Source organism: Gigantopelta aegis, chromosome 4 (genome assembly GCF_016097555.1).
Source record: "Gigantopelta aegis isolate Gae_Host chromosome 4, Gae_host_genome, whole genome shotgun sequence".
In the NCBI taxonomy this organism is placed as follows: Eukaryota; Metazoa; Mollusca; class Gastropoda; order Neomphalida; family Peltospiridae; genus Gigantopelta; species Gigantopelta aegis.
Genome location: NC_054702.1, coordinates 36,043,526 through 36,063,557, shown reverse-complemented (window position 1 = coordinate 36,063,557; position 20,032 = coordinate 36,043,526). Strand labels below are relative to the sequence as shown.

General features: G+C 34.6%; 1 protein-coding gene across 5 annotated transcripts in view; it reads right to left on the bottom strand.

Moving 5' to 3' along the window:
- Positions 1 to 2,837: 2,837 nt before the first annotated feature.
- The window catches only part of LOC121370483 (coiled-coil domain-containing protein 9-like), a 44,528-nt gene continuing 27,333 nt past the window's right edge, over positions 2,838 to 20,032 (bottom strand). For 3 of the 5 annotated variants that reach the window (XM_041495739.1, XM_041495744.1, XM_041495740.1), the window contains 4 exons: positions 18,964 to 19,044; positions 11,257 to 12,861; positions 10,215 to 10,315; positions 2,838 to 8,874 (listed from right to left, as the gene is read on the bottom strand). In XM_041495739.1, the coding sequence (XP_041351673.1) occupies positions 8,866 to 8,874; positions 10,215 to 10,315; positions 11,257 to 12,861; positions 18,964 to 19,044 (1,796 nt within the window). In that variant the 3' untranslated portion in view covers positions 2,838 to 8,865. The remainder of the gene's footprint in view (positions 8,875 to 10,214; positions 10,316 to 11,256; positions 12,862 to 18,963; positions 19,045 to 20,032) is intronic. The other 2 variants (XM_041495741.1, XM_041495742.1) reach the window with 2 other exon arrangements.

Sequence of the window (20,032 nt, the reverse complement as noted above, 5' to 3'; positions counted from 1 at the left end):
TGCAAACTATAGGGAAACGTGATTTTAAAAAACCCGAACTGATCTCGAAATTGTGTGTTTCAGGGGCAGATCCAGAATTTAATCAAAGGAGGAAATACTTTCTGAATGGGTTATGTCCACAGTTTGGGCATGGTTTGTTAGCAATGGGTAGCCATGCTTAGTGAGGTCTTTACAGGGTATGGATCTACCCAAATGGTAAGTGCATGGCTCTACCCAAAGGATGTTCATTATAGAAAGGCCAATATTGGAATATTCTAACAACAGCTACTTCGAAACCGTGACCTAACTATGGCTATCAAAATGGATAACGTTATCCAATATACAACTTTTATGTTAAGTGTAATCAAACTAATTATGTGGCTGACTCATAGTAAAGACTTGACCGCTGCACAAGATTCCTGGCTACTGTTTTGTCAACCAGCACAACTATTAGATCGGTAGACACTAAAAACGTAATTGCAACCAATAAACACCCCACCCCACCCACCAAAAAACCCCCTACATGTAGTCAAACCTGCTCTAACAGCTACCTGTGTTAAAGTCTGTTCTGTTTAACACCACCACTAGAGCACTTTGATTTAATAATCATCGGCTATTGGATGTCAAACATTTGGTAATTTTGAGTCTTAGAAAGGAAACCCGCTACATTTTTCCAGCAGTAGCAAGGGATCTTTTATATGCACCACCCCACAGACAGATAACACATACCACGGCCTTTGATATACCAGTCGTGGTGCACTGGTTGGAACGAGAAATAGCCCAATGTGTCAACCGACAGGGATAGATTCCAGACCGACCGCGCATCAAGCGGGCGCTTTACCGCTGGGCTATGTCCCGCCCCCTGTATTAAGACGCCACATTTTTACTATCCTATATCATCTAATATACATGTAGTATATGACCCGTATGTCTTAAAGGCATATTGTCACAGACCACTGACCTATTTAATGGTTTAAAAGAGTATTACCTGAACAAAAATAATTTGATTTGTCCCTAAATGTACTTTATTCAACCATCTTCATAACCACCATACTCCATTTATTAATTACATTTTGTAAAAATAATTGAATTATGGCAATGGTCCATAATTCAAAAACTAAAATTGCCGAGAGGGATGACATGGATTTCACTCCATCATGGTTCAGTTAAGGCGATGCGATAGCTAGATTTGGTTTCCAACAATTAATGTAATTTTTAATTATTATCCATTTTTAGAGAAATAAGGTCCTTAAATCCGTGACAGTATGCCTTTAAAAGCACTTTTTGAAACACTTTTTGGTGCCTGCTGAACACTGGTTTGATTATATATGCAATTAAATGTTTCCCTAAAATATTCCCATAAGAATTACTATACACATTTCACAGTTTAAATTAATGTCTTTACGGAAGGACCCAATAAACCATGTATTCCTTGTGCTGATGTGTCATTTAACATTATTCCTACCTTCTTTATTTAGGGAAGGATCAAAGTTTCACTACTGCTGAAACAATTGTGGATTTTTCAGGGTCTGGGAAGACAGATTTTAAACCAATACTAATAATCTTTATGATGGATTGTATTGATTGGATTGCGTACTACTGTGTAATAGAATATGATTGCTTTCTCTATTGTTTATGTTATTTTCCAGGCAGAAACTGAGGCACCTTCAAACACCTTCAGTAAAGTGTCATTCCATACACCTATAGCCGATTAATAATAGTACCGGTGAAGTACATGATACACCCATCAGGAGTTTGATGGAAACCCATATGATGTTCAGAATATAGACAAATTATTTGATTTATTTGTATCACAGAGACCTAGTAAATGTATCCCCTGCGCATGCTGTAACCTCACCGTGGTGCAGGGGGTAACATTCTCTTTGAGAATGGCTAATACAGCACAAAATTGAAATTTTGAGTAAAAGTCAGTATCTATCTGTGATATTTGTGTTTTTCCACGGTTCTTTACACTGTTTTTGTTTAAATCTTGAATTTTTATATTGATGTTGATCATCACTTTGTTTGCATTATCATAGTTTGACACCCAATAGCCGATGTATTTTTCATGCTGGGGTGTCGTTAAACATTTATTCATTCATTTGTAAATGTATGTGACACACCACCATCCCAGATTGTTCCTACAAGTGATGTTTGATGGTCCTGTATGCAAGATATGGTCCGGACAAGGATTTGTTATGTGCAGTAGACCGTGAAAAGTAGGAGACAGTGACCTAGTAATAGTATGCGACACACTGCCATCCCAGGTTGTTTCTGCAAGTGAGGTTTAATGGACCTCTATGCATCTGTATGCAAAAAATGCTCCTGACAAAGATTTACTGTTATGTGCAGTAGACCATGAAAAGTAGGTCACAGTGACCTAGTAATAGTACACGACACAACGCTATCCTAAGTTGTCCCTACATGTGAGGTTTGATAGATGCATCTGTATGAAAGATATGGTCCGGACAAAAAAAAGTTAACAGATGGATGTACGGACAGACGGACAATGCCACACCATAATACGACCCATCATAAACGGGTGTATAATACAAAGACTGACCATGCATCAAATAAGCACGTTACCACTGGGCTTCATCCCACCCCAAAATATGTGATGTGTTTAACAGAGTGTCAACAGAATCTAGTTTTTGGATGTCAATTTTTGGGTAATTCTGACTTCAAAATATGCTACATTTTTCCTATTAATAACAAGAGATCTTTTATGTCCACTTTCCCACAGACAGGACAGAACATAGCACAGTCTTTGATACAACATTTTTGGCACTGGTTGGGATGGGAAAAACAATCAGAGAATAAATTAAAAAGCACAAAATAAAAAACAAAAAATCTTTAAATTATGTACAATTGCTTTTATTATATATATAAAAAGAAAAATAAACCGCTCCAATCATGATTAAAGCACCTTGTCTTGCGAGTTTTTATTACTTTTATTTATTTTATTTTTGACATAGGTTGTTAGAAATGTGGGAATTTCTAAATGGGACACTAAAAAAATATCTACAAATTTCATCTGTGTACTACACAACATGTACAAATTGTCAAAATCTGTGGTTTGCTGTAGCTTTACTGGTCATCTTTGAACCAGTTAGCATACTTTAGCTACATTCTGTTGATGTCTGTTTGTAATCACAATCAATTAAAGTGACAGACCCTAGTTTTCAAACACTACAACATATTTTTTATTATTAAGGCTGTTTTTGATAATTTAAATTTGAAGTACTTGCATTGTATTATTTAGAATATTAATTTTCGTACATCTGAAGTGGTTCTGGTCATCCAAATTTTGGTATTAATACCCCAAAATGCAGATTTTGGTAAAACCTCAAAATGCTTGAGAAGTAATCATTATCAAGACAAACTCTAGTCTATTTTCGAATGATATTTGCCCCGTTTCAAAATCACAGACTTTAGCTTCTCTCTGTTATAACCTTATCCAAATGTATTGCACATTTGTAGATTAATTAAACTTAAGTGTTCGTTTTCACAGGCTGTAACTAGGGTCTGGGCCTTACATATACATGTATATTACGTCATCAACATAATCCACATTTCAATCATTGAATTCCAATATACATTAATGGTGTAATATTGAGTCCCTTAGAAAAAAATTAATTACTTCTCTCAAGATATTAACCTCATACTGAATACATTTATATGCAATATATAATACATATCCTGTTTACAAATTAGTATTCCAAATAATGTTTCAGAATTTAATTGTACGTACATGTATGTTAATATTTTTATATTTACAAGACAGACACTAAATATCTGTCTGTGAGCCTTCCCACTTATATTCTAGACTTTAAAAAAACAATACACAAAAAAAACAAAAAACATTTAATGTGCATACATGTTGAATACCAAGATATTACTATTCCCTGATGTACATACACCTCAACTAATTAAAGTTGCTATTATTGCTTAATTACTATCTAAAAAGACAATACATTTACATGCACAAGGCCTTTCATATGTCAAGCAAAATTACAATTCATTTGATATACTCACAGTCAATTATATTTTATAAACAGATCAATGTATTTACGGTAGTATGTATATCCACTGAGCATGTACTTCCAGGACCACAGTTGTCGACACATTTTGTACATCGTCACTGATTTGAACATGTTCCAATTTCTTATGATCCATAAAATGTGCATGTCTGTGTCGATGAAGTGGAATCACCGCTTAGCACCATAAAATATATATGTAATAATCAGGGCTAGCTCTGACACTTGCCAAGTTCACTAACTGCAAATTTTAAAAACAACTGGCAAATTTTATTTTAATTTGGCAAATAAATTTCATGTAATAATTATTTTATCAGAAAGTTTCTTTTTCTTTCTTTTTTTTAAGTTTAACCAAAGTTAGCCTTGAATATCCATGTAATTAACTTGTTATTTCACTGAATTTTGTGTTATATTTTGTTTGTATTTTTAACATTTATTACATACATATTATATTAATTTAATTTCTAAAAATATCAGTTTGTTAACATATATTACAAGCCACAAAGAAAAATATTGTTTCCAGCCATTACAAAAACTAATGAAATTATTTTCAGAATACATTTTGTAAAACTGTGCACGTAAACATAATGGAAGTTTTCATTTCTGTATTTAAATACCGATATCCAAAACCAAAACCATAGTAGCATCTACAATTAACTTGAAAACTTGGGGAAGAAAGGTGTCAACAGAGCACATGCTTGTATATCACTTTGCAATAAATGTACTATAAAAATTTATATCTTTTTTACAAATACACTGATGTACATCAAATAAAATCTTCTCTTTTTTGTTCTAATAAACTGATGCAGTAACAAAATAAAACACATTTTTAACCACAAAACATAAAACACAAAGAATTTAAATTAACTGTGAAGATAATATACAAGATTAGTAATTTAATTCATAAAGGGAACAGATTCCAACAATATAATTAATGATTCACATTTGTTTCCAGCAGTTCTTTTACAAAAGTTCAAATTTTATGCCAATATCTTAAAACCTGACCAAAATATAGTGAATTTGACTTACGAAACACTGGCAATTAATATTCCTCAATTTCAAAATTTAAAAAATAATAATAGAGATTTGAATATTTTTACTTCGTGAAATTTAAATGGGTTGCAGAATATGTGATTTGCCAGTTTTCTTTAAAGCTGGTTAAATAAAAACTTTCCAAGTTGTGATAACCCTGAACTATGAAGCAAAACAAGTGAAATAACCGATGAAGAGTTATGACTGTTCCACGAAGATGCCATAAGTAAATGACAGATATCTTTATTTTCACAATACAGATTCAAGTCAATAAACTTTTGTCACCCGAAGAATAATGCTGACACAATAAACATTTGCACAAATCAATTGCATGATTGTATATATTAAATAAGAATATGAAATATGATTTAATCAGTGTATATAAATAGTAACAATTATGATATTATATATCGCTGTGTATTAGCATGCATACAGGTAACCTACGCCCTCTATTACTGGTGTAAAAAATCTTTTAATTAAGTTTCCACCACGCGAACACAAATGCAAACAAATGGGTTCTATTAATACCCAATAACCTGTTTCTACCAAGCAAAAGCAAATTTTAATGGAACCCATTCGTTTGCTTTCACATTCGCTTGGTGGAAAAGTACTCTTAAATACATGATAAAATTACATCAGATAAACTGACTCAGGACTAAGAATCAATGCTTTAAATGTAATAACACAGTATGCTTAAAAATGTGTAGAAAAATATAAGACAATTAGAACATTTATTTTTAAATGTTAGTAAAAATATACAATAAATTATGTATGCAGATATTTTAAATACATATTTAAGAAACTGACACACTGTTTAATTTCATCATAATAAATAAATGATTATATATATTTTATTTTGAATGAATGACTGAATCACAATTCTCCCTTTAACTGTAGTCAATTATTGAGAAAATGGGTGAGGACGAAATTCACAATATGCAATAACACAGTATACTAGTCTTTATTATATACATAGCAATTAAATATATAGATCTGCAGATACCATAAAAAGTGATACATGTAGCTACAGTAAAAATATAGAAATCGTATTTACTTTTTTTGTACAAGTTCATGATCAAATTATCTCCCTTTGTCTCATTTTTGTAGAGTTTTTTTTGAGGATCGGTTTGTCAGGTATGTTTGCACAGCAGTGTTATTAAATAAATGTTAATTTAATAATTAAATAAAGATAATTTTTATTCAAATTTCTTTTAAAAGTCTATGGTCAAGTGAATTTTCTGGAAAAATTCCATCAGAAGAAATATATCATGGCATTACGTGTTTTTGATAGGATAAGTAAAAGATATTAACAAAAAGCAAAAGATATTGTCAAAAATTAGGAAACATGTATATAATAAATAGATAATTTCATGTTGTTTTCTCGAATACGATTTTTATATCAACTCGTGATGAGTGAAAACCATATTTTAACTCACTGCTTCTCAATTTGTGAAAATATGGTTTTCACATATTATTCGCCGACATAAAAATCTTATTTGGAAAAACCCATGAAATAGCCTCTATATATAATACAATTACTCATTTGTTAAGGGCTACATTAGGTCCTACATGTTTGTTCAAAACACATAAATATGGGCCAGTGGCCTGTTTGTCAATCCACTTCTCTTTGAAATAAATGATGTTTAAACCACATATTTGTTTGAATGTTTATTGTCAGTAACATGCTGCTTATTTCAAAAGGCTTTGATCCGAAATCTGATACATGAATATGTTTGAAGAAAATACACGTGTAACTTTACTTTTTATTTCCCCAATTCTTTGTCAGTCATACTTTCACTGCTTATACACAGCGATATATATGGTAATAAATGACATGTTTGATGATGTATAGTGATTCACATATTATGTAGAAGTAAAATTAATATAAACTTATAGCCTTAAATTACTGAACCAAAATCAATAAGTTAAGGTAAGCTACACAGAGTTTAAATTTTTTTTACACATTCACTTCCAGTAAAAGGAAAAGATCACACGATAATTACCTTTGTAAAGAAAGGCAATATTCTGAAGCATAAAACATTCAAGCACTCAGCACATATCATTAACAATTATTCAAACAAAACATTTTGAGAAAAACTCCCACACATACGAACGTGTTCTGAAGACAAAGCAGTTTGCGAGAAGGGCTACATATATGCACTTACTGTGTGAATGCAGTTTGAACGCTAAACCTTTCGTTTAACTGCATAAACCTGAGAACAGTCCCAACAATTTGTCGTCAAGACAGTTCATTAAAACATCTATAAAGGCACTTACGGTTGACACAAATGGATCTATTTACATTCATATTTCAGTGAAAACAACTATAAAATTAAATACATTATAAATACCAATAGTACTTTGGGTTGTAAAATCAGTCAAAATATATGATATTGCAGCAATCAAACATGAAACCAAGACCTGTGTTTATAACACTTTAAAAGTCCAGACTTTAGTAAGTCTAGATACTGCTTGTAATGTTAAGACTGTCTTCAAGTCTTTGAGTATAGACGTCACTGTTTTATAAGCACAGATTCCAGTGTAATGGAGGCAAGTGTATCTATGGTGTAACAGCATCAAATCAAAATTTAATATTGTTTTACCTGCTGGCTTGGTGCTTATAAAAGGTTTAGAGTCTAGACTCGAGACTCTCAATGAGTCTGAGACATTATTGTCATGACAACGCCATACAAATTGTATGGGTGTGACGTCATTAGAGATTGAGTATGAGACATTAAATTCATGACAACACCATACAAATTGTATGGGTGTGACGTCATTAGAGATTGAGTCTGGACTTTAATTAAAGTTTTATGAGCACGGGCCCTGGGCCTTTTTTCCCCCTGCTTGTTACAGAAGTATATTCAACTGAGATTCAAGCACAATGTCCTGGGTACACACACACATCCTATCTGGATTGTCTGTTCAGGACTAAGGTTGGTGTTCAGTACATATATTATACCTCCATGTTGGATTGTGTAATTTGTTTGAATTGGAGACATACTGGGATATGAACCCAGTAAAAAAAAAAAAAGCTTGTTTTGTTTTATGACACCATAGAGCAGACTGATTTGTTAATCATCGGCTATATTGGATGTCAAACAATTGGTAATTCTGACATATAGTCCTAGACAAAATCTGCTACTTTTTTCTATTGGCAGCCAAGGATCTTTTATATGCACTTCCCACAGCACTAACTACTGCACCATCGAAGCTTCTTAAGAAGACTTGGGACCCTTCCTTCTTTTTGGCAGTATATCTTTTGACCTATTCTTTATCACTGCAAACAATTTCACACACTAAACTGGCTTCAAACATTAATACAAAGAGAATGAGTTTATTTTCTTGCCCACGATTGTCACAAGTGAAAGACAACTCCAAAATAAAGTCTTCTTACATTGTAAGCTATCTTGCGAATAAATACAACATTATGCTATTTTTGTGTTATTCACTATCCGAAATATCCAACTGAAAAACAGCAAAGTCTGAATTGCATAAAACATTTTGCTGTTGTAAAACACACGAGATATGCTTGTCAATGTCACTATTAAAACATTGCCAACAAATCTGATATAAAATCTGAAATGCTGCATAGTTACTGTGTGTTACAGTGGGGAACTCTACACACAAACTGCATCAAATACAAATACTAAATGCCTCAGCACATAAAACATTGCACACCGGCTCACAAATTGTCAAAGTGTCGTCCAGGGTATGAGATGAAAAGTATGAAGGTTGATGTTTGGGATAGGTGCATGTTTTGCCGAAAAAAAGGTTTCGCAAGAAGACCACTTTCTCATTGACCGCCATCAGATGATCAAGAAGACTGGAAACAAAGAAAACAAAACAAAACTTTTTATTTTGAACTAAAATACTAAATTATCATCTATTTGGATAGAATTAAAATACTAAATTATCATCTATTTAGATAGACATTTTATCTGAATGTTGTCAGAATTTCTACTAATTTCCAAACAGTGTGTACTGTGTACTTTCATAACCTTATTGGAAATATACAGCTGTCAAGAGTAAAACACAGAAATTGCATGTAATTACCACTTTAAAATATAGTGCTTTGTTTTGACATACATGTGTAGTTTACAGAATTTAGTTTACACAAAGAAAAATGACACCTTATATATTACAGAAAAGTACTGGCAGACATTGCAAATGGTTCGACTACAATGAAAAATAAGTCAATTCCAAATGCTTGAGCTCATTAATACAGTCTCGTACATGTACATCAAGTCAAGTTACATCACATAAGTATTTATTTATTTTGTCTAACAATAATATTTCCTGTAACTAAAACTATGAATGTCATACTGAAATTGTGCACAAGTACCATCACCAAAATAAAATTAGTTAGCAAACTTATGGTCCATCCTTTTGATTTTTGTACAACAAAACATGTTTTCTATCAAACCAAAACATTTGAAGATCAAAATAGCAATGTTTTAGATGACAATTTTTGGCATTTTGCAATTTAGCAATTTTTTTATTTGTTGAACAAACATGAGAAATCTAATATTCATTCAGTGTGAGGACACCGATATGACCCAGCTGTTCTTGGCTAAAATAGTAGAAAACACCACAGTGGTGACTACTAACCTTGAATTTTTTGTATGGAAACAATTGTTTTTGATATCATACACTGGCAAAATCATGGAACCGAAAATCCATCACCCATTATCAAATAACATAATCCACTAGTATGGTTACTGAAAAAAAAAGTTTTTAATGTGTTCCGATGGTTATGGTTAACAAGACTATCGGTTCTGTGATTTTGAGGACATGTCAGAAACAACTGCTTCCGAAAAATCCAGAGCTTACAACCATTGGTGAATACTTTACACTTTCTAGTTACTTCTTCCAGGGTTCCTTTAACACCAATTCAAAATCAGTTCAATCACAAGCAAAAATAACTATATAATAAACCAGCCTTGGTCGGTACAGGGTTCACAGCCTATCCTATAAAAATGGGAGCCGGTATACCTATGCCGATCTCCAACAACCAACATAAAGTCTACACTGTACCTCAACCACAACACCGTGAGCTCCATCACCGTAAATGTTTGTCAGTCTACTTACCGCCGCGAACTAGCTGCTGTTAGAGTTAGTGAGCTTGAACCTGACTGACTGGCAATGAACACTAAGAATGCTTACAGGTGGACTTTCTGCTGCAGGTCGGTGGTCATCAGTGGTGGAAGGCTCTCGATGAGGACCTTCAGCTTCATCAGAACTCTTCTGTTCCATGGCTGATTCATCTGAAAGATTCAGTTTAATATTATTAGAATCTATCAACATTGTGAGATATAGATAAGGCTATTCCAACCCAAGGGACAAAAACATTTTGTTCCGAGGGTTGGAATTGCTGTATCTATACCTCACAACGATGATTGATTCTTTTTTTTGCCCATTTAATTACAGTTACAAAACTTTAATTTTGAAAGCTACGTATATGGTTTGTTTATTGTAGAACGATTAGTAAACATTTCACCTACAAACAATGAAACTCATTTAATCATATGCTGAAAAATAGTCCACCTTATGCAAATATGTAATGTTCAACTTGCCAATAAATATAAAATTTAAGATATTAATGTATATACAATGTATACAATGTATATTCTGATTATAAAATATGAAATGATAAACTAACTTACCTATTTAAATGGGCAATTCATAGGAAAGATTGGATTTAAAAAAAAAACTATTTTGATCATAAAACAAGAACAGATAAAACTAACTTGCCTATTTATATGGCTGATTAATCTAAAAGATTGGATTTTAAAAGAATATATTTTGATCATAAAACACAAACAGATAAACTAATCTGCCTACATGTATATAATAAATGTTAAAAATATTGATTAAAAGTGCTGTAACTAGTGGCGTTGGTGTGAGAGTTGCTCCCCCAGCCCTCAAAATAATCTTTGAAAATTGGAAATGAATGGACACAAACACACATATAAATATTGTCGTTCTCCAAAACAAAACAAAATGTTAACAATTCTTTAAAATAATTACATGTCAAAGAAAAATTAGCATGCAAAGTTGCTTAACTCTGTTGTTATTAGCAGGGGCCTGCTAATCAAACCTCCAGGACACTGTTTTAAAACTGAATCTTATTGTTACCAAGTTTTGTTTTTCTGTGTGTTTGGAAAGGCAAAACTGTACCTGAAGATAACACACTGTTCATACATACCTGCTATATTTTTGGGAACTGTAGATTCAGACACTTGATCATCATTAGTGTCGGATTTCTCCGATGTACTGTCTTCTTTAACGACAGTATCTTGTTTACTTTCTGCCTCACCTTCTTTTTTATCTGAAGATGCAACGCTTGTATCTTCTTTAGATGTGTTAGGAGAAGGCACTGCCTGTTTAGATGATTCGTCATCATCATCTTTGTTTTCTACATCCACAGAGTCCTCAACTTTACCCTGTTCTGGTTGATCACTGCATTCATCAACATCAGACAGAGTATTGTCTTTCTGTACACTGTTAGCAGAAAGTTCATTCACATCTTTTTCTTTGATAGCTACACTGTCTTGTGTAGCATCTTGGACTAGTTGTGTGCTCTGGACAGGTTGTTCAACTTGTTCCTGCAAGTTGTTACATTTGGCATCTGGTACATCAGATGTGTCAGTTTCTTCAACACTAACATCCTTTGTACCTTCTGAGTCACACTGTGGATTCTCTGTATTCTGATTGTCCTCCATGGATTTTTCCCCAGTGTTTTCCTCAGTGAGTATTCTGCTGTCTTTATTAAGTTCTGGATCTGTACCAGATGGAGCTTCAACAGCATCTGCAATTCTTGTTGATGGAGCATCGCTGGTGCCTTCTCCATGTTCAGGGGCTATTTCAAATAATTCATCACCTTCTTCTTCACATACACCTTCTGTCTGTTCCTGCCCATTTGAAGAAGTATGTGATTCCATCTTTGTAACTCCTTCAACAGAAGAGCTCTGTTTGGTCACGTCATCCTGATGTATTTTCTCCTTGAACAAAGTCGCCTGACAGTTCTTCTGCAGCAATTCCTTCTTGATAGCATAGCCTTCCATTGGTGGAGGCGAGGTAGGACTCAGGTTGTCTGTCACTTCTGACACCCAGTCCATCACTTTTACATGGCCTGGAGGCGTCTTCATGAAGTCTGGCGACGTTGGCAAAAATTCGCCCACTCCCACATCAGGAGGTGATGGCTGAAATTCGGCAGCATCAGGATTTAACCTTGTATTCAGCTTTAGCTGATGATCCTTGACCTTGTTGCTCTTAAAGTCTTTGTGACTCGACTGGCTCTTGCTTTCGTCATCAGTGGTTCCATAAAATTCTGAACTGTCTGGACAGTCTTCCCATGATTCATCATGGTCGTGGTCGTCCCCAGCACTTAAGCTCAGACTTTGGCTGTCAGTCCGCTTCCTGCTCAGATCATCCACGGAGTCAATAAACTGGTCCTTGACCACAGGTGTGGTAGTAGGTGCATGGCTGGACTTAACATGACTATTAGTTTCAGGTAGTTTGGGTGTCCGGGAAGCTGGAGCTTGTGAGCCTCCAGGAGGAGTCCTTCCCACTGACTTGACCTCCAGCAAGTCATCATCCCAGTATTCTACTTCCACAGAAGTATCGTGTTCTTTCCCCGAGTTGTCAATCTTGACAACCAGTAGATCCTTCTGACATTCGACCTTGCGGGTTTCGTCTCCTCCTGAAAATGTTCTTGGGCGTGGGGAGCCTCTTCCTCGGCCCCTTCCACGACCCCTTGCACGACCTCGACCAGGTTTTGGTGGGAGCTGATCTTCTATTTTGACACCTGCTGAAAACCATATTGAATTACTGTAAACCATATTGAATTACTGTAAACCATGAAAATAATGCATCATAGTATTATTACACAGCGATGGTACTCTACAAATTGGGATGGTACTAATTTACAAATGCATAATCTTATTAATACTTTTGCAACTTTAACACATGACTCAAACTTAATGGTACTTTACAAATACATGATCTTATTAATACAATTGCAACTTTAACACAGGACTCAAACTTAATGGTGGCACTGATGGCAAATATAATACTGTAGCTGTGATTTGATTTGTCATAGGTCAAGGGCTTTATTGATGGTCGTTTTATAGATAATTATTATTGCCAATGGTTGTAGAGATAATATTTGGTTTTCAATTTTGTGTGTATTTATTGCAAACAGTACTGGTTTACAATTGTTGTAGACAAGTTCAAAATTGTTATACATTCTTAATTTCAAGAATATTACAACTTCACAAATAAAACAGCCAAAATGCAGAGTTGCTTTTTACCAAGTTTACTTTAATTATATTATATTTCCAATTCAACAAATGAAGTCGGCAAAAACAAAAGTAAAAGAAAGTTGGCATTTGTTTTAATAGCTTCACAAATAGAAGCTAGCCATATTTGGTTGATTTGGTAGTAAATTCCTTCACATTTAATGAGAGCACACAAGATATTATTAAGTTTGAAGTTAATACTGGTATAGTACATCTGTTTAGAGCGAACAACAAATCATGGACCACTTGTTTCACTTGTTCAGAATGTACTTCTTCAAAGATCATACTTTAAAGATTGTACATGTATATAACATGATTACTTTTTATTTTAACACATGCTCATGTCGGTTTGTGGGTATTGGGGGTATTTTTTTTATCTTGATCACATTAAATTATGTAGTGCTTTAATTTTGGGTTCAATCTTTAGAATGTAATTCACCAACAGATTTCTCTGATTTAATTTATATATTAATAATTTACATACAAAAGAGTATGTTATGGATGCCTTCACCTAAAATGTACTATGCGTATACACTGGGGCATGCTAATGAAATACTTTAAGTTAAAAGAAAAATTACAAAAATTAAACACAAGCAGGTAATAATGCACGATGATTACACCCAAGTTTGATGAAAAATAACCATACAGCTTGACACTGCAGGATGTACTGAACAAGCATGGTCATGCAATAACAGAAATTAAATAATAAGGGGCGAGGGAGAATCAAGAAAGCCAGTCTGGAGCAAAAAGACCCATGAACAATGTACTCAAAAGATGATGATGACATGTCTTAAAATAATTACTCAACCAAACTGAGACTAGTGACTGTATTGGAGGGAAAGTCAAGGAAAGAAAATGTTTAATGACACCCCAGCACATAGTTTAATCAGTGCTTATTAGGAATGAAAAGTTAAAAGTTTGTTTTGTTTAATGACACCACTATAGAGGACAATGAGTTATTAATCATCGGCTATTGCATGACATCAACCATATTTGGTAATGTTGACATATTGTCTTAGTAGCAAGGGATCTTTCATATGCACTATCCCACAGATTTGGATAGCACATACCACAGTCTTAGATATACCAATCGTGGTGCACTAGCTAGAACAAGAAATAGCCTAGTGGGTCCACCAACAGGGAGGGATCCTAGACCAATCACACATCAAGCGAGTGCTTTACAACTGGGCTATGTCCTGCCCTATATTAGGAATGGATGCATGTCCGTGATACTCTTATCAACTAATGGGCGTCGAACAAAAGGTGATGTTCAATAGGTCTCTCTTATGTTGAAGTGGCACTTACAATAAGACAGGAAAACTATAACATGGATCACTCATGTTCTCAGTCAGCAGCAAGGGTCTTCTATATGCACTGTTTGTCACTAGAGGACTGATTATACATTCCAGGAAAGTACCCTCACCCCCCAGGAGAAGAAAGAAGGAAATGTGTTTATTTAATGATGCACTCAACACATTTTATTTATGATTATATGGCATCGGACGTATGGTTAAGGACCACACAGAGAGAGGAAACACACTGTAGCCACTTCATGGACTACTTTTTTCGATTAGCAGCAAGGGATCTTTTATATGCACCATCCCACAGACAGGGTAGTACATACCATGACCTTTGGTATACAGTCATGGTGCACTGACTGGAACGAGAATTAGCCCAATGGGCCCACCGACAGGGATCGATCCCACACCGACAGTGCATCAAGCGAGCGCTGTACCACTGGGCTACATCCCGTCCCCTCCTCAGAAGAATAACAATTTAATGATGAGCCGAGGGATGCAGAAAGTACTCGACCAATTAGCAAATGCAACTGAAAAATACAATGTACAAGTTTAAAGATATAACCACCAGTCCAACGGGTGATCTTTTTTTGACTGACTATTCAAATAAAGAATTTATTTTCTGTTCAGCAAATGTTCCAATAAGAGATCTTAACTTGGTTTGGTGTTATTGGATGGTTATCTGAGTTGAAGCTTTCATTATAATATTATTATCATGATACTTTATTGCATTGTAAGCTGGCAGACCTGTCTATGGGATAGTGCATATACACATGTAAAAGATCCGTTGCTACTAACGAAAAAATGTAGCGGGTTTCCTTTCTAAGACTCTATGTCAAAATTACCATATGTTTGACATTCAATAGCCGATGATTAATAAATCAATGTCCTCTAGTGGTGTCGTTAAGCAAAATAAACTTTCATTACACCCTCATAAAACAATTCTTAGATTCTATATGCATGCTAAATATGAGAGACAAAACCTGTGAGTACAAGATGCATGTTGAATTTGTACAGAAGAGTAAAATGCTGACAAGAAGACAGTAAAATATTCCGAAATGGGTGCATAACATTGCACGTGAAGCTTATTATATTCAAAATTCAAAACTGATATTCAACATCATGTGCAATATTTGCAATCGCCAGCAACAAATATTTCGATTTTACATATTATGTAGAACGTAAACCATAAATATGTAAATGTTCATGCACATACAGAAAGTTTAAAGTGTTAGAGTATTAAGTCCATACCATATTTTTCATGATTAGTCTAACTGTATGTATTGTGAGGAGAATACATTTATTATAATATGTCATAAAAATAGTGGGACCAGAACATGCATAAGATGTATAACTATTCAAATCTGCACATGCATATTAGCCTGTGAATTACATGTGCCGGGAGGGAAGTTGAGATCAGTAGCATGGAACACATTTCTAGGCCACTGAAGCTAACGAAAGTCCACTGTAAATTACACTGTGCAAATCAGTTACACAAAGCTAAGTGTTACAAGCTATTTTCAGCTACACTGTATACAGTTCTATGTAATAGGTGAAACATGGACAATATTACAATAATGATGATGATGATGATGATGATAATGATGATGCTGGTGGTGTTGATGGTTATGTGGTCATGATTTTATTAACCATAAATGTGATGTCACCAGACAACCAAACTTTTGACTAATAATTATTTTTTGGATAAAAATCTTTGAAATAATTTCAGATATAGATCCATATTGGAAGTACTGTAGGTGAGAAACCCACCCACCCACCCTACCAAACTTTGAACTGCCCTAAAAATCAAGTATTTAATGGATGAATAAACTGAAAGCAATACCTTGGCTGGCTGTTTCTAAAAATGTATTGTGTTATATATATATATATATATTAAAAGCAGTTTAGTGTACTTTTTAAAATACTATGTCCCTTTCTAATGCTGTGCTCCTCATAGAAACAAATCCTGCATCTTTTCCTGAACCCTTGATCTTGCTCTTTCAACACAGAAAATGAGCATTATCTTTTGCCCATGGCAGGATCATTCTAAACTAAATGTGAACTAGTACATTCAGTATATATAAAGACCTGTATGCCGTATAATTTGACATCATGCGGGATGTTGCCCAGTGATAAAGCACTTGCCTGATGTACGGTCGATATAAAATTGATCCACATCGGTAGCCCATTGGGCTATTTCTCACCCTAGACAGTACTGATATATCAAAGCATAGGCTGTGGTATGTGTTATCCTGACAGTCGAATGGAGAATAGAAAAATGTAGTGAGTTTCCTTTCAAAGACTATATGTCAAAATTACCAAATTTCTGACATCCAATAGCCGATAATTAATAAATCAATGTGCTCTAGTGGTGTCATTAAACAAAACAAACTTTAACATAAACTTTTGATTTCCTAAAGCAAAATACAAACACAAGTTACTACAGTTTTTCAAACTTGTGTTTTCTCTTGATATGACAGGCAATTCTGCCATCATGTTGTTACAGTGAACAGTGGAGGTGTCCTGTCTTTTGACAATTAATAGTGAATTAATATTAGATATTGTTATCTAATCTTAAATAGCAACTGCATCTAAAGAATATTATTTGTCACAGAAACAAAATTATTCTTAATGGCTAATTAAAAACAAGATTACCGGTGAGATACATGATACGCCCATCAGGAATTTGATGGAAAACCATAATATAGATTAATAAATATGTTACAGTTTATTTTGGACCAACCACCATCCGAAGTTGTTCCTATATGTGAGGTTTGATGGTCCTGTATGCAAGATATGATCCGGACAAGGATTTACTGTTATGTGCAGTAAATCGTGAAAAGTAGGTGACAGTGACCAAGTAATAGTACGCGACACACCACTATCCCAAGTTGTTCCTATATGTGAGGTTTGATGGTCCTGTATGCAAGATATGATCCAGACAAGGATTTACTGTTATGTGCAGTAGACCGTGAAAAGTAGGTCACAGTGACCTAGTAATAGACCACGACACACTGCCATCCCAAGTTGTTCCTACATGTGAGATTTGATGGTCCTATATGCATCTGTATGCAAGATATGGTCCAGACAAGACGGATGGACGGATGGACGGATGGACATATAAAAAAACTCATATATATTGTAGCTTTAAAGATGCAGTGTCAAAGCTGAACAATGGTTGCTATCCATTACAATTATTTATTAGCTTTTATTCTGAAATGTAAACATAATACCTTGAAATATATGTCCATAAAAAATTACAACAGTTACTACATAACTTAACTTACTAGCAGAAAGACATATTTTTTATTGCAGAATCTTTAGGGGATATCAGACAGAATCTAGCACATTTAGTTGAGTCAAACATTATGTCAGGTGGACATGGAAGGAAGAAAGGAAATGTTTTATTTAATGACGTACTGAACACATTTTATTGACAATTATATGGCGTCGGACATATGGTTACGGACAACACAGATATCGAGAGAGGAAACCTGTTTTTGTTGCCACTTCATGGGCTACTCTTTTCGATTAGCAGCATGGGATCTATTATATGCACCATTCCACAAACAGGGAAGTACATACCACAACCTTTAATATCCCAGTCATGGTGCACTGGCTGGAAAGAGAAATAGCCTAATGAGCCCACCGACGGGCATCGATCCCAGACCGACCGCACATTGACCGAGTGCTTTACCACTGGGCTACATCCTGCCCCTTCAAGTGGACACCGTCAACAAGCCAACTTGGTAGGTTTTGGGGGATTTGTGCATTTGTTAATTTTTATGATTTTTTACGTGATAACACAGGAAACTAGAGGTACTGAATGCAACTCTGTTTACACTTTCTCATTACAATTATAATATTTCTGAGTTATATATATATATATGCAAAGTCTTAAGATTATATGTAGGACCGATTAATTTATCGCAAATAAATGTTAAATTCTGATAATGCACCTTTAATAAATTCCAGTACTAGTGCTTTGAATAACATGATGACCTCACTTACTGATCCTTCAGGTAAAATCCAATGATTTCCAATTCTATGTTGCCTTGAGATGATATGATGATGTCAGATTTAACAGACTACGAATACACTAACAAGATCCTTCAGATGATCCAATGATTCCCAATCCTATGTATATCTGTTATGTTGCTATGCGATGATATGATGATGTCAGTTTAAACAGACTGAAAACTATGAACACAAAATTGATATGCTGCTATGAAACAATATGCGATGTCAATTAAAAGAGACAGGCCAACACACCACATACACAGGACTAAGGCAGCAAGCAATGCGAGCCAATACCTTTCTGCCGACCTGGGGTCTCGACCCGGTGGCGTTCATCGCGTTCGCCTCGGTCAAATCTACCACTACCAATTCGACCAGCTTAAATAAAACGCAGAATAATGATGCCTTAATGTCATCAAGGCTTTAGATCTCACTAATTTGGGCACAACAGACGTTTTGCCTTTTCTCTCCACACCAAGGTCTTAAGTACAGTAATGTTCACAATAGCTGATAGAGAGTTGTACATATTCAGCAATGCATTTCAAAGTATTTTAATCTAATTACAGCTCAACATTCCATTGATTTTGAGGTAAAATGTTTTGAGGTTAGCATGTTTGTACGTAATGTGGGTTTGATTATTTTGGGCATACCCTTTATCGGCTCAGCTGTGGTGCAATCTAAAGCCCTGGTCATTGTCTCTTTTTTGGGAAGTAATATTTAATTTAAGCACAAACTACATGTACATGTGTATAGGGAAGTTTCCCCATCTCCATAACTGTAACGACTATACCAAAATCATCAACAGCTTGATCACTTGGTAAGGTGATTGGAAGCTTGATTCCTTGTCCAATGGACAGCTTTTTCATGGGGGCAATATATTTTTCTTACCTGAAAGTTTAAATTTTGCTCGCCACTCCCCCCAAAAAACCCAAAACAAAAAACAACCTATGTCTCTGCTTGGGTTAAAATTGCTATATATATATATATCCATTTCTGACAACAGTGATAAATTCTATTAAGACAAATACCAAGGGACAAAATACCTTTTCTTCCATTTGGGTGTTGATAATTTTGATACAGACTATCACATGGTATGAAAATCACACTGTACTATGAAGGCAGGATATGTATTACAAAAAGACAAAATTACAATAAACTATTTTGCTGAGAAAATAACATTTATTTCTATATGACCATACTTAACTGCGTACAATACACACCAATATAAAATACATAAACACCCAACTCTGAACGCTCCCAAGTGAGCACCATGCATAAAATGGCCATTGTACCCGTGACTGAACTGAAATGTTCAGTGAATTTATACAAGAATTACAAATCATCATGTCTGTTTCCCTATGTCAAC